The sequence below is a fragment of the Manis pentadactyla genome, chromosome 16, assembly GCF_030020395.1.
Source record: "Manis pentadactyla isolate mManPen7 chromosome 16, mManPen7.hap1, whole genome shotgun sequence".
NCBI classification, from domain to species: Eukaryota; Metazoa; Chordata; class Mammalia; order Pholidota; family Manidae; genus Manis; species Manis pentadactyla.
In genome coordinates, this window is record NC_080034.1 from 54,524,254 (window position 1) to 54,537,535 (window position 13,282).

The 13,282-nt window shown below is 35.6% G+C and overlaps 2 protein-coding genes across 2 annotated transcripts in view; one reads left to right on the forward strand and one right to left on the reverse strand.

Annotated features, from left to right (window-relative positions):
- Window positions 1-13,282, forward strand: part of LOC130681286 (bromodomain adjacent to zinc finger domain protein 2B-like) — a 28,609-nt gene that overhangs the window by 12,799 nt on the left and 2,528 nt on the right. The window contains exons 7-11 of the mRNA XM_057493936.1: window positions 566-1,150; window positions 1,327-1,482; window positions 1,868-2,028; window positions 6,262-6,572; window positions 6,960-7,095. Of these exons, the coding sequence (XP_057349919.1) occupies window positions 566-1,150; window positions 1,327-1,482; window positions 1,868-2,028; window positions 6,262-6,572; window positions 6,960-7,095 (1,349 nt within the window). The remainder of the gene's footprint in view (window positions 1-565; window positions 1,151-1,326; window positions 1,483-1,867; window positions 2,029-6,261; window positions 6,573-6,959; window positions 7,096-13,282) is intronic.
- Window positions 1-13,282, reverse strand: part of LOC130678887 (enoyl-CoA delta isomerase 2-like) — an 85,550-nt gene that overhangs the window by 8,556 nt on the left and 63,712 nt on the right. The gene's annotated exons all lie outside the window — the stretch shown is intronic.

Here is a 13,282-nt window from a genome sequence, read left to right on the forward strand (position 1 = left end):
GTTTTTTTCTGGAAATGTATCCTAAGGAAGTAAATCAGGAGAAAAAAAATCCTAACACAGATCTAAGATCATTCATTTCTAGCATTGTTTCTACTAATGAATAATCGGACCCTATTAATAACTATCAATAGAAGGTTGATTTTTTATGATATATTCCACTGAATATAGTAATTACAATTTAAGGCATAGGTATATATTTATTGACACATCAGAATAATTAAAGAGTATTATTCAGTAAAACGTACAGGTTGGAAATCTGTAAAATAGGATTTCATGTGTGCATAGAGAATTCCTGGAAAAATTAATACAAAAATGTTAGCAGTAATTTGTATATTATGGCTTTTAATATTTTTTATTATTGTAATTTTTTGTGGTTAGTTACAAAATTACAAAATTTTTTCCAATGAGCGTAACAAGCTAGTGTATAAAAGAAAAAAATGAAGAGTATTAAGTAAGCTAGAGAAATTTGTTAAAGTATTTATGCATATGATTTGATAAATAGCAGTAAATATAGTATGGTTTGATCTAGAGGAACTGATCTTCTTAATGCTTTTGGATTTTGTAGGGCTGAAAGAAATTGCAAAAGAAAGAAAAAAACTAAAAAAAGCAGAAAGCATCCAGACCAAAGAAATATTTGATACTTCTGACGACCCTTTAAATTGTTCAAATCCGGATCATTGTGAGCAAAAGGAAGATCCTAACGAAAAAGATAACACAAATCTAATTCTTCAGAATCCTGGCTCTTTTTCCAAATTAAGCAAGCTTTTAGAAGTAGCTAAGGTGCCTCCTGAGTCAGATGTAACGACCCCCAAACCAAAGAGCGGTGCAGATGGGTGCGCACTGCCTCACAAGAACCGTGGGAGACACTCACCGGGCAGCATGCAGCCAACGGTGACACAGAACAGCGTGGAAGAGACAGACTCGAATCTGGTCAGTACCGGTTCAGGTGGTGCAGGCAAGGTCTACAGTCCTCTCCCCAGGGACCAGTTGTTACTGCCAAGAACACCTTGGGAGGACACTTCCCTTACCCAAGCCGATGCGCCAGCTGCTTCTTCACCAACTCCTCGGGCCCAGCCGCCCTCTAAGTCACCTGCAGCTCTTGAAGTAGCCAAACCAGTAGATTATCCTAGTCCAAAGCCTATTCCAGAAGGTGGGTACCTTGAGAGGGTTTGCTGTAGCCACTTACTTTATTGTATTGTTACAGATCTCTATATTATAGCTGAATCTTTGATGCTTTTATATAGTTATAAATTTTTTCATTTGTAGCATGCCATTAATTCATATTCTGAATATCTGTAAATGCCCTACATGTTTATCTTGGCTTAGAAATGCAGTTTGGCTGGTGGAGAATTACTGACCCAGAGGATTTAAAAGCTTTGCTCAAAGTGCTACATCCCAGAGGCATAAGAGAAAAGGCATTACAAAAACAAATTCAGAAACACCTGGATTACATCACTCAAGCCTGCATCGAGAATAAGGATGGTGGGCACCTAAAAGAGATTTATTTCTGCTCTCTTGCTTAGTTATGAGAATTAATTCTTTCATCTTAAAGCATATTTTAGTATGTCTTAATCTTAATTTCTTACTAATAGGCTTTTTTTTTCCTATCTTGCCCAAAAACAATTTACATTTTCTTAAATTGGTACTACTTTTGATAGTTTGTTACAACCTGCAGACATACTGTTCTGTTTCTAAAGAAGAGTACTTATTGCTCCTTTTGCAAGAGTCAGCTGCCTTGCTTATTCACAAGTGAATTTGTGTGTGTTAAATGTACTTGTACGTGGTACCCCTGGAATTTCATTCACATTCTGGAAGAAATCATTGAGAGATAAAGTGGATTTTAAAATAAATTTCCTTTCAAATATAGTTACCATTATTGAATTAAATGAAAATGAAGAAAACCAGGTAACTCGAGATATTGTGGAGAACTGGTCAGTAGAAGAACAAGCAATGGAAGTGGATTTGAGGATTCTTCAACAGGTAGAAGATCTGGAAAGGAGAGTCGCATCAGCAAGTTTGCAAGTAAAGGTAAAATTGACTTGTAATAAAATCTGTTTTTAGAATAATGGAAGGTAACTAATATTTATTGTATGCCTGATACATGCCAGTTACTGCGCTAAATGTTCTCACTTTGATTAATTTCCCCCCATCTTACAGGTAAGGAACAACACTCAGAGTAAGTAACCTGTCAGTGGTCATAATATAGTAAGTGGCTAAATGTGGGATCAAACCAGCTCTGTCCTCCCGAGTTCTTCTTACTAAACCTTGCCCACCTCCTCAGTGGCATTAGAAATATCATTTCTGGTCTGCAGTTCTTCACCACAAGCAGGATTTCATAGTTTCAGCCACGATAAATGTAATGGCAAACTACTTCTGCAATGTTTCTATGTGCCTGGTAATTGTCTTGTATGCAAGCCATGTTATATAGCCATGTTACATGTTGAACTTTCACTCTATGATTTAAAACTGCTAATTTTAAAATACGTTACGTTGTGCTACACATACTCACATCCTATGTATATATGTAAAGTTTTAATTATTTATTGACTGGGCATTGCCATGTCACAGCAATGATTGAAACTAAAAGGACAACAAAAGAAAAGCTTCACCTTTGTGCAAAAATTTTTGGTTTTAAAAAGAATATAAATGTCTCTTCTCAATTGATAATGTGATGTCTCTGAGAATAAATGGATGGATGATGAATAAGCATGAGACAGACACTTGAAAAGGCTTAGAAAATGTAGTTTCTGTGTAATTTGATTGAATATTTTATATTTCACTCAGAATGTGAGACTTATGCCATGATACTGTTCTACCATGATTACAAACTAGCTGCATTAATTACTTTAATACTGGCATTCAGAAACTTTGGAGGATCTCATCTCAAAAAATGTCATTTTTTCAGAGCTAACAAAATGTCCCTTTTTTTACCACAGACATAGTTACCAACTTAGGGAAACAAATTTATCATTTACTGAAATTGTGCTAGCAAACTATATGTATCCTCCTCCTGGTACTATAATACAATATAAAAATGCCTCACCTTTCTGGCATCTTCAACAAATGAACTCTTTCTTCTACACAAGTTAATTTTCTGGAGAAATGAAAATTATTCTATTTAGTGCCATCATTTTTTAGCATGTGTGTTGGATCACTTAGGTTACCATTACCCTGCCTTTTTAAATTGAGAATAGTGAGTTTGATTTAAATTCTCTTGGTGACACCGGATCATCAGTATGAAGACCAAATATTGGGTAATGATTCCCTCAGGGACTGTGAAGGGATTTTGCCCCTACAGTAATTTAAAAGGCCCTAGTGTGCTTTACCTTTTAAACTACTACATCTGCTTTCCATAGTCTGTCTTCATCATCTCTCATGGTTGGTTGTTACTACTTGCCGGTTTGAATTTGGTTAGTTCTACTATCCCTGTTTTCCTCCCATAACCATCCCCCTCTGGTTTTAATTTGCCGGTTCTAATTGGCCATTGGTTGGAAAAGCATATCATCAGCTTTTTGAAATTGTATGTAAAGTCAGAGCGTGGGCCTAACATTTTCCTGGGGACATACTGAGATCTTGGTTTATTGACCTTATCACATTACCGACTGCTTAGATGTTCTTGCCCATGTTCTCACTAGCTAAGATAAATGAAATTGGTTTTTTAAGTGAGATGCTCTAACATCCTATTAATACAGTATTATGGGATTATTATGGATTTTTTAAAGAAATGAATTGTAATTATATTAGTCTTGAGGAATCTAAAACAACAAGTGATGAAAATAACCACAAAACATTTTACCATCTATAAAAGATTTAATGATTTTTTTTCCTAAAAACAAAATATTTATGTGGTCAGCCCTGGGAACCAGCCATTGTGAAGACACATTAAGCAGGTGGCCTTGGTACTACTTAGATGCATTCATTTCTATTTTCAATATTGCTGATAATATGGAAATTCTGTTTTATATTGTAGGAAAATCTGCAAGAATCTACTTCTGATTCTGTAGAAAGCCGAATTACTCTTCTAGCTCCTGTAAACACAGTTCCTGTGTCTCTCTTTCAGTTTTCTCTTTTATAAGCTGATTAATTCCTTCAGCCATCGGTCCAGTGAAATGGTTTCCAGGCGCACGATTCTCCTCTGATTAAACGGCAGTGTCTATATTCTTAAAATGTACCCCTCACTATACACAGAGATGCCTAATGTGTTCATGGGACTTTTACTTCCCTTAAACTGGCACTATACTTCTCTTCATGCCAATTTGTACTAGCTTTTTAACATCCAAACCATACCGTTGCTAAACTGAGTATGCATTCTTAGAAAAAAATCCTTCTGCATCTTTTATTGTGCTTTTAAGTGTGTTGTATCACATCCAATATTTCTTTGATTGGTTGCTTAAACTTCAAAGCTGAAATTTACATTTATCATTGTTCTATTTTTATTAATTTCATTTGGGTATATTTTTCAGCATATGAAACTATTTTTATCACAGTCCTGTCATAGAGAATATTAAACTTCCTTCCTAGTTAAGTCACCTGCATATTTAATAGTTGAACCGAGCTGTTCACAAGTATATTAACATGACAAGCCAAATATAGAAAGAGCCCTTAGAGAGTGGCAGTGAGGACCTTTTCTGAGGTGGTAAGCTGTGTCTGTCACAGGGCTTTGCAGACAATTTTCAACCATCCACCTTCTCAAATTCTAATCCAGTCCTCATTTTCTTGTCTTTTGCCTTGCAAAAATCAAGATGTGTTACATTTATAGGATTCCCTTGATTTAGCAATTTCAGATCCCTTTCAAAATACGGGACTGAGGTTCATTTGTCATGGCATATATGATGCAGTAATGTGTTGTATGTACCCTTTATAAATTCATCCATACTTTCTAAAAATGAATATTCTCTTGAGGTAAAGAGGAAGAATTCTGATATATAAGAAAAATAATTATCTCTAAAGAGATTTAATAAAAAGGATCATGTTCATTCTACTTTTTACTTAATATGCTTTTACAAAGTACCTATTCTACATCAGAGTGGACACCACAAAGTTGAATAAAATGTGGTTTCTGCCCTCAGAAAGCATTCCGTACAATAGGGGAATAATACATGTATACAGCCCTGCAGAATCTAGTAACGGATTGTGAAGACGTACAAAGTCATTCATGAATTTAGGACAGGGATACACTGATTCTCGTGAAGATAGGGGAAAGATCAAGGAAGATTGCCTGTAGAAGTCCAGATGGAACTTGAGAAGATGGAGAAGCTTTTGACAGAAAACAAGGAGTGCTACTAGGAAGAGTTAATAACTGGGCAGAGCACCAGGATCAGGAAGCTCAGGACATGTCTGTGGTGTGACAAGTCATGGAATTCGATTGCAGTGTAGGATGCCTGAATGGGAATATGAGCGAAAGAGGGAGATTGAGGTACTTGAATGTCATGGTAAACTGGACTTGACTGAACATTAGGAACTCTGAAGGGTTTTGAGCCAAAGGATCATTGTAAGCAAGCTGAATTATAAGACCATTCATTTATTCGATCAACATATATTTTGAGTGTCTAATATTTGCCTTCCCACTGCTGGAGATGAAATGAGTAAAAGTAGACATGGTCCCTGCCCTCAAGGAATTTAGAAGTAGAAAGATATTAATTAAATAATCACAGCAGTATCAGATTGTGACTGCCACAGGTATGGAATATCACATGGTTCTATGAGAGTCTGTAAGAGAGAGGCTTGCCTCCTAAAAGAGGTCAGGGAAGGGTTCCCTGAAGAAATAAATTCTCACGTGAGGGCCACAGGCTGAGTGGAGTCACTAACTAGGTGCAAAGGAGAGGGGAAAAGCTCTGCGGGCAAATGTAGCAGCTCATGCAGAGCTCCTGAGGCCAGGATGGGCAGTACAAGGGCCTGTGCAGGAGGAGTGGCGGAAGGAATGAAAAAACAGGAGGCACAAAGTCCCTGCTGTCGAGAGATTCCCATCTAAAGTGGGCCCGTGAAAGAACAAGCAGTTGGTGTGAAGTCCCTCGGAATACTTGGCTGATCTCCACTCTACCTCTCATAATATCAAAACTTGTTAAATTTTCTTCTTCGAACTTCTAACTTTTTAATAATTTTCTTCCTTATTTTTACCTAGCATTAGGAAACACAAGGTAAAAACTTGTAGTAATGATCCTTGAGATCTGTTGGTGTCGGCTCTGTATTTTAAGTAAAGGTAATTCACCCATCAGGCATTTTAAGAGGAAACCATGATAACATTACTCTCTTGGTATATAGGGTTGGATGTGTCCAGAACCGGCATCAGAAAGGGAGGACTTGGTCTATTTTGAACATAAGTCATTTTCTAACTTGTGCAAGGAGCACGATGGAGAATTTACTGGCGAAGAAGAAAGCAGTGCGCATGCACTAGAGCGGAAGAGTGACAACCCCCTAGATATAGCTGTAACCAGGCTCTCTGAGTTGGAGCGAAACATTGAAAGAAGGTATCTGAAGAGCCCCTTAAGTACCACCATTCAGATCAAACTGGATAATGTGGGCACAGTTACTGTCCCTGCTCCTGCACCATCCATTAGTGGTGATGATGACAGGTAGGTTATTGAAATTAACTTGAAAAATTATTGTGCTTCTTTGCTAACTGGAGCCTTTTTTCTATTGCCTGTTATCTATGTATCTTCTTGTATGTCTGTGATCCACATGGATCATGCTATTTGCATGGTGCTTTGTAAAAAATGTTTTTTCTTTTGTTATGTGTGTTGATAATCCTGCGAAGTGATCTTACATTTACCTGATTGTGACTAAGCTTTGAGGCACGTAGCCACAGTCTGTGCACTACATCAAATTTAGTTGCTTAAACCTTATACTTATTGGCTGTTACATGTTTCATCATCACTTGGCTTTCAGTGTGATGATTGTTTCAGATTCAGTAACCGTAAGTGTGGACATGACCTACTTAATTTTTCTATATTTCAATGCAGAATTGAAGAGGACATTGTTCCCGGTCTCAGGGTATGGCGATGGGCATTATCAGAAGCTCGCAGTGCTGCACAGGTGGCTCTGTGCATTCAGCAGTTACAGAAATCCATAGCATGGGAAAAATCAATTATGAAAGCTGTAAGTGTTTTTATTTAAGAAATACTATAACTAGTTTACTCTGTCCTGTTTTTTTCCCAACCTCCAGATTTTTCTTAATTCTACATTTCTTACTGTCAGAATAATGTATGCTGTACCCGAGTTTTCTTAGTTCTTAAATGCTGTATGGTTTGATACTTTCCTCCTTGTTGTGAGCTTTTTGAAGTAATCAATCAAATGTGTTCATCTTTAATCTCGATTCTCCCTCCTTTAGATATTGTTTATAATGGACTGAAGTTGTCTTCTGTGTTCAGTCAGCGTAATAGTTAATTATGTTGTTAATCTAATCATAGTTGTTAATGTAAATATTCTGAAGTTGTTAATCCAAATATTCTTTTGCTTTTGTAAACATGGCAGTTGCTAACATTACCTGTAGTATACATTCATTGCATCCCTAAAATGTTCCTTATGTTTTTATCAATTTTAATTTTTTTAATGCTAAGAAATTCTTAGATAATAAATACAAAATAAGCAGAGAGCTCTTACTTTATCCAATATCATGTATTTGACATCAGATGCAGTTCACATGAAAAGTAGATCTTTTAAGTCTTTTGTCTAATAATTCAAAAATTTTTTTCATCTTCTGTGTTTGAGCCCAGTTAGTCACTATCATGTAGTGACCCCTGTTTTGTACCAGGCACCAAATATGTGTTAAATCATGTCTGTGTCCCTTTTGTCTCTTATCACATAGAGAAATATTTATTATACATAGACTTTTGTGAATTGCTTTACCATTTGCTTTTAAATTATAGATTAGCTTTAACATTCAAACATTTGACATTTGTCTGCATGAATGACCGGAAGTAAGATTACTCAACAATAGTCATTCCCCAAAGAAAAGAAGTGAGCCTTAAATAATTTAGCATTCTTTCCTTCATTCTCATATCTGTGCTTATTTTACTGAAGACCTTATTCATTCTATAGAAATAAATTCGGTTTCTTCTGTATTTTTTCAGTTCTTCCTAAAATGTCCACAGAATAGTGAATCTGCAGTTTTCACAGTATCCTCAAATTTTGGTCTTTCCCAATGTAGACTAGAATTTACCATGAGTTTTAAGACAGTGTCCAGTTCATCTGGTAGCATTTTTTACCAGGTAAAAATATTTTCTTGTAAAAACTATTAAAATCCATTTTAAAGTCACGTTAGACAAATATGTTTGGTGGAGTCTAGGCTATAATGATCAAAAAATAGTGAATTCCTACAACACAATTAAATTTGAATGGTTATTTTTCTCATCCACCAAGAGAATCATCACAATGTGGTCAGTTTTGTTACAACCTTTACACAAAAAAACAAAACCGGTACCAAAAGCTGCTTATTTGTAGTATACTTACTTCCTACAATTTACAGAATTTTTTCTGTTTTTGGAAATTCATAACCTTTTCCAGATTATTAATACACATTTCTCATTAACACCATCTCTCATAATTCTCTTTTTAATGTTCAATAATACAGTATTTGCTGTGAAACTACCTTAAAAAGAAGGCAGAGTTTCATGTCCAAGTTGAATGAGTACATTGTAACCTTTAGTTAGATGTAACAGTGCCTATAATAATCCTCGAAGTCCTAGCATAATGTTTAAGTGCTCAATACCTTTAGAAGTACCCATTTGCCAGACACCAGCCTTACCAAGAAGGAGCCGGCATAATTTGCCTCTAGATAATTTTCTGTCCAGGGTGTTCTTCATATTGTTGCTAATATTAAACAGTAGGCAACATCTGTTATTTTTTACTGTAGCAGCAAAGGAATTAAAACCAACATTAATACATTTGTTCTAACATATTGTGAGCTATTTACTGTGATTTTTCAAAAGTGATACGAGGTTGCTATCTGTCACCCTTTCCTAATAAGTGTCAGAAAATAATTTTATTTTTAAATGAAAAATGTGCGAAGTAAAACAGACTTCATGGTATTTTTAGTATATTTAGAAAACAATTAACTTAATATTTATGAATTAAATTTGTTGTTAGAGGGGTTGAAGTATAACCTTCCAAATGTTTTGCAGCGACTATTTTTACAATAGAACGTGTAATGATGTAACTCAGTTTTGGAGAAATAATACCATATTTAGTGGTATGGTATTAGGAAGGGTCATAAAATAAAACTGTTAGAACATTAAACTGCAGCTTTTGCTCTTAGTACACATGCCAATTTTAGTATGACATATGTACTCATATAGTTGATAGGTATTTACTAAATTGTATAGTTTTCTATTTGCCATTTTGATAAGATTCTTAAGCTATCATTAGTGTACATACTGTGTTATATAAGACTATTTAGACTTTTGTGGATTAAGACTTAGTGTATTGAAGTTAAGTTTGAATAGTTAAGCTATTTTGCTTATAAGAATATATGAATCCATAACTTTCAATTCGTATAAATAACTTATAGTTTAAGTCTTTTCATTATTTGAAAATACTGGTTGCAGAACATTCTCTACTGTGACTGGGAGTATAAACGAAGTGTCAAAATATATGATGTTACTATTTACCATTTTTTAAAGGCATCTTGAAAGTTTTTACTGTCCAACTTCCCTCCTTTCCCTTTGTGAAACTTGTTATACAGAATATGTATGCATGGGAGAAAGCATTGTCTTTACAGATTTTAAAGTTCTTAATGGTATTAGAAATTTCTCAAGAGAGAAATTTTATTTTTAGTTCTAGAAAATCTATGACTTCTTAAATTATTTGGTTTAATTTTTATATGTTTTTTTCCCTTAGAAATCATTTTGTAGGGTCCATTTTCTGCATTTGTGTCATCTGTTTGATATGGGTTGATTTCCCCAAGTTTCCTGGGTTGGACATGTTTGATTTTTTTAATCAATCACAAATGGGTGGACAATTTTAGTCAAAATATAGGAATATCCTTTTATTACACACAGTTCTGATACTAATACAAGTTTCCTAATTTTGATCTTGAAAATTACTCTAACTCTTATTTCTTTCTCAGGAGATCATGAGGATGCTAAGATAAGGAAAAAATGAAATATATTAAAAAATTTACACACCCTGTATTAAAGCCATTCATCGCTTTATGGGCTCTAATGTCTGTTAATTATTTCATATGTTAATGTGTACATGCTTCGAAAGTGTGTACAGGCATTCAGCCTCTAGCTTTGTTCTTTGCAGTGTACCTGAAATGTGCATTTACCCCAACTAAACTGCTCACCCCGTCATGTGGTCCCTATCTGTGTAACAAGAGATACATAGATGTGTATGGCTACTGTATATTTGTTAGCAAGCAGAATGTTCATTACTAATATGAATTAGGAATTATGGTATGTTTAATATCCCAATAACTGTTCTTCATAATAGTATTAATTTTAAATGATTTTTCATGTTTCATAGTACTGCCAGATCTGTTGAAAGGGCGATAATGAAGAACTGCTCCTCCTTTGTGATGTCTGTGACAAGGGCTGTCATACGTACTGCCATAGACCTAAGATTACAGCTATACCAGGATATACAGATATACAGGATACTGGCAGTATCCATCTGGTATAGCTGTAATCTTAGGTCTATGGCAGTACATATGACGGCCCTTGTCACGCGTAAGAGGGATCGGAAACGGAACCTTTTAATGGCCAGATCAAAATAGAGTTAGAGTTTTGTGAGGATTTTTTTGAGATAGAATTCACATAAAATTCACTTTTTAGGTGTGCAATTCAGTGGTTTTTTATATATTCAGTTATATAATGATCACCACTATTAAACTCCAGAACATTTTCATGACCGTAAAAAAGTATCCTTGTACCCATTAGTTGTCACTCTCCCCCTTCTCCCTCAGCCTTTGGCAACCACTAATCTACCTTCTATCTCCACGGATTTACCTCTGCTGGTCATTATATATAAACTGAATCATAAAATAGTTTGCCTTTTGTATCTGCCTTCCCTTAGCACAGTAGTTTCAAGTGCTAAAGGAAATGGTCTGGAAAGAAAAAGAGGCAATGGGCAGGTGGATGTTTGGGACTGAGTTTATGGAAAGGTAGTTGCTCGTACTGATGAGGTCAGGCGAGTAAACATGGAGAAGAGTGCTTGACGGAGGGAACATCTAGTAAAGAGTCTGGCCCTCAGTTCATGCTGCCCCTTACACTTCTTACTCCTTACTTTATAATTCGGCCAACTCATTTTTTGCTATATTATCATATTGCTTTAACCAATAGGTATGAGCCTTCACAGTTCTAATTTAAATGTGACTGGCAAGAGACTTAAAATGCATATGCTTATTATCAGACTGCGTTCATACAAGAACCCCTCTCTCGGTGCCATGCTCAGTGCCCCTCCCTAAGCCTGTTCCCATCTTGTGCCTCAGATCCCACCCCCTTGTTCTCTTCACCTGCATCAGCATCTCCTCCTCCCCTGGGTTCTTCTCCTTAGCTTCACTTCTCCTCCTGCATCCACTTCCCGCATTTCTCTCCTTTCCTTTACAGAATAACTCCTGCTGGACAGCTTTGTTCTGATTCTCTCTGATTTCTCTTCTCCAAGTCGCTCTGGGACTCTTTCTAGTCAGATTCTCACCTTCACAGCTTCTCTGAAAGTGCTCCTATCGTGGCCATTCGTCAGTCTGGGGATCAGTGCTTAGGCCTCACCTGACCCACCCATCAGTTCCAGAGCACACCCTCCTTGAAACCCTGTTTTCACTTGGCTTCTAGTACCATACTTGGTTTTCTTTCTGCCTTTGCTCCTTTTCAGTTTCCTGTGCTGGTTTTCTTACCTTCTTGATCGATAAGCATTGGAGTGCTTTCTTAGCTTCAGGGTTATCATCTGTAAAGTGGGATATTATCTGCCTGGTGAGGATTTGTAAAGATAAAATAAGGTCACGAGTGTAAATGTTTTTATGAATTTAAAGTTCTGTGACACGTTTATATTAATGTGTATGGTATTTCAGACTGTTTTACAAAATAGCAGAGGGTCTCACATGGCATCATATTTACTAAGTTGCTTTCTTATTACTTGATCATCTTTGTCATATATAGTCAACTATAGTTTAATAATAACCTTTATTGGTTGTACATGAATTATCTTTTAGTTTAGTCATAGTCAAGCTATAGAAAGTTTTTCTAATACTTTATGAATTACTAACAAATTAGGGTTTTAAGTCCTGGGGTATCATCTGGTAGGCTATAGGAGATTTCTGTTTCGATAAATTTGGTTAAATAGTATTCTGGCTATCTCTCATTCAGGGTATAGACCAGGAGATGTAAATATAACCTCATTCAAGCCCTTCTATGTAAATACAGCTTTCTGAGCCTCTCTCCTCTTCTTAGTTTTTTAAATGTAGTGAATTAGATGTTACATTTCTTGTAGCAATAAAAAATAAACATTCTATTTTGATTTATAAGGATTTTTAAAGTTAAATTTTAGAAATATCTTCCTAGTTAATTCATGGTTATTTACAAATTTTTATGCTGTATACCTTGTACTCCAATGGCTATTTCTATACACATTATTGTGATTAAGTATTTTTATCCTGTGTGTATGTGCATATTAATGCCAAGATATATACATAGAATCAAAAAGCCTTGTGTGTGTATGTATACGTATTTATACACACTCACAGAGACACACACACAAGAAGTTTCAAAGTCCAATGCCTATGAAAGCCACACAAATAACACAGAAGAGTTGAGACTATGGCAAACAGGGAAGTCATGCCCCCATTTAAGTGTCAGTCATCACTCAACTCCTGCCAATTGTCATGTAGACATGTAGGTCCAGTGTTCTAGGATCTACCAATATTTCAAGATTATGGATCTTTATGCATGTCCTCACAAATGTTAAATGTTGGCAACAAATTCAGAATTTTTACAAGCATGAGCCAAACATAGTAACAACACATGCTGTGGGCTGTTTACCGTCTGTGAGCCACCGCTTTACAACTTCTGATACATAAATGTACAAAAACAAATACGCGATTGTATGTACAATCTGATAGGTCCTGCTTAAGACATACTGAAGGTCCTCTGTGCATTCTGACAAGGTAGAAAGGGTGCAAGGGAAATATCTCTGTCTAATAAAGTAATCAGGTAACTGAATAAAAGCTTGTTTTTAAAAGTGTATCTATGTGCACAATCTAATGAAGTTGTCTGACAAGCATCAATAATTAAAGAAACAAAAATAGATTTTATTACCATTTTGTAACAAAAGTCTTTGGATTCTGTGGTTTAAA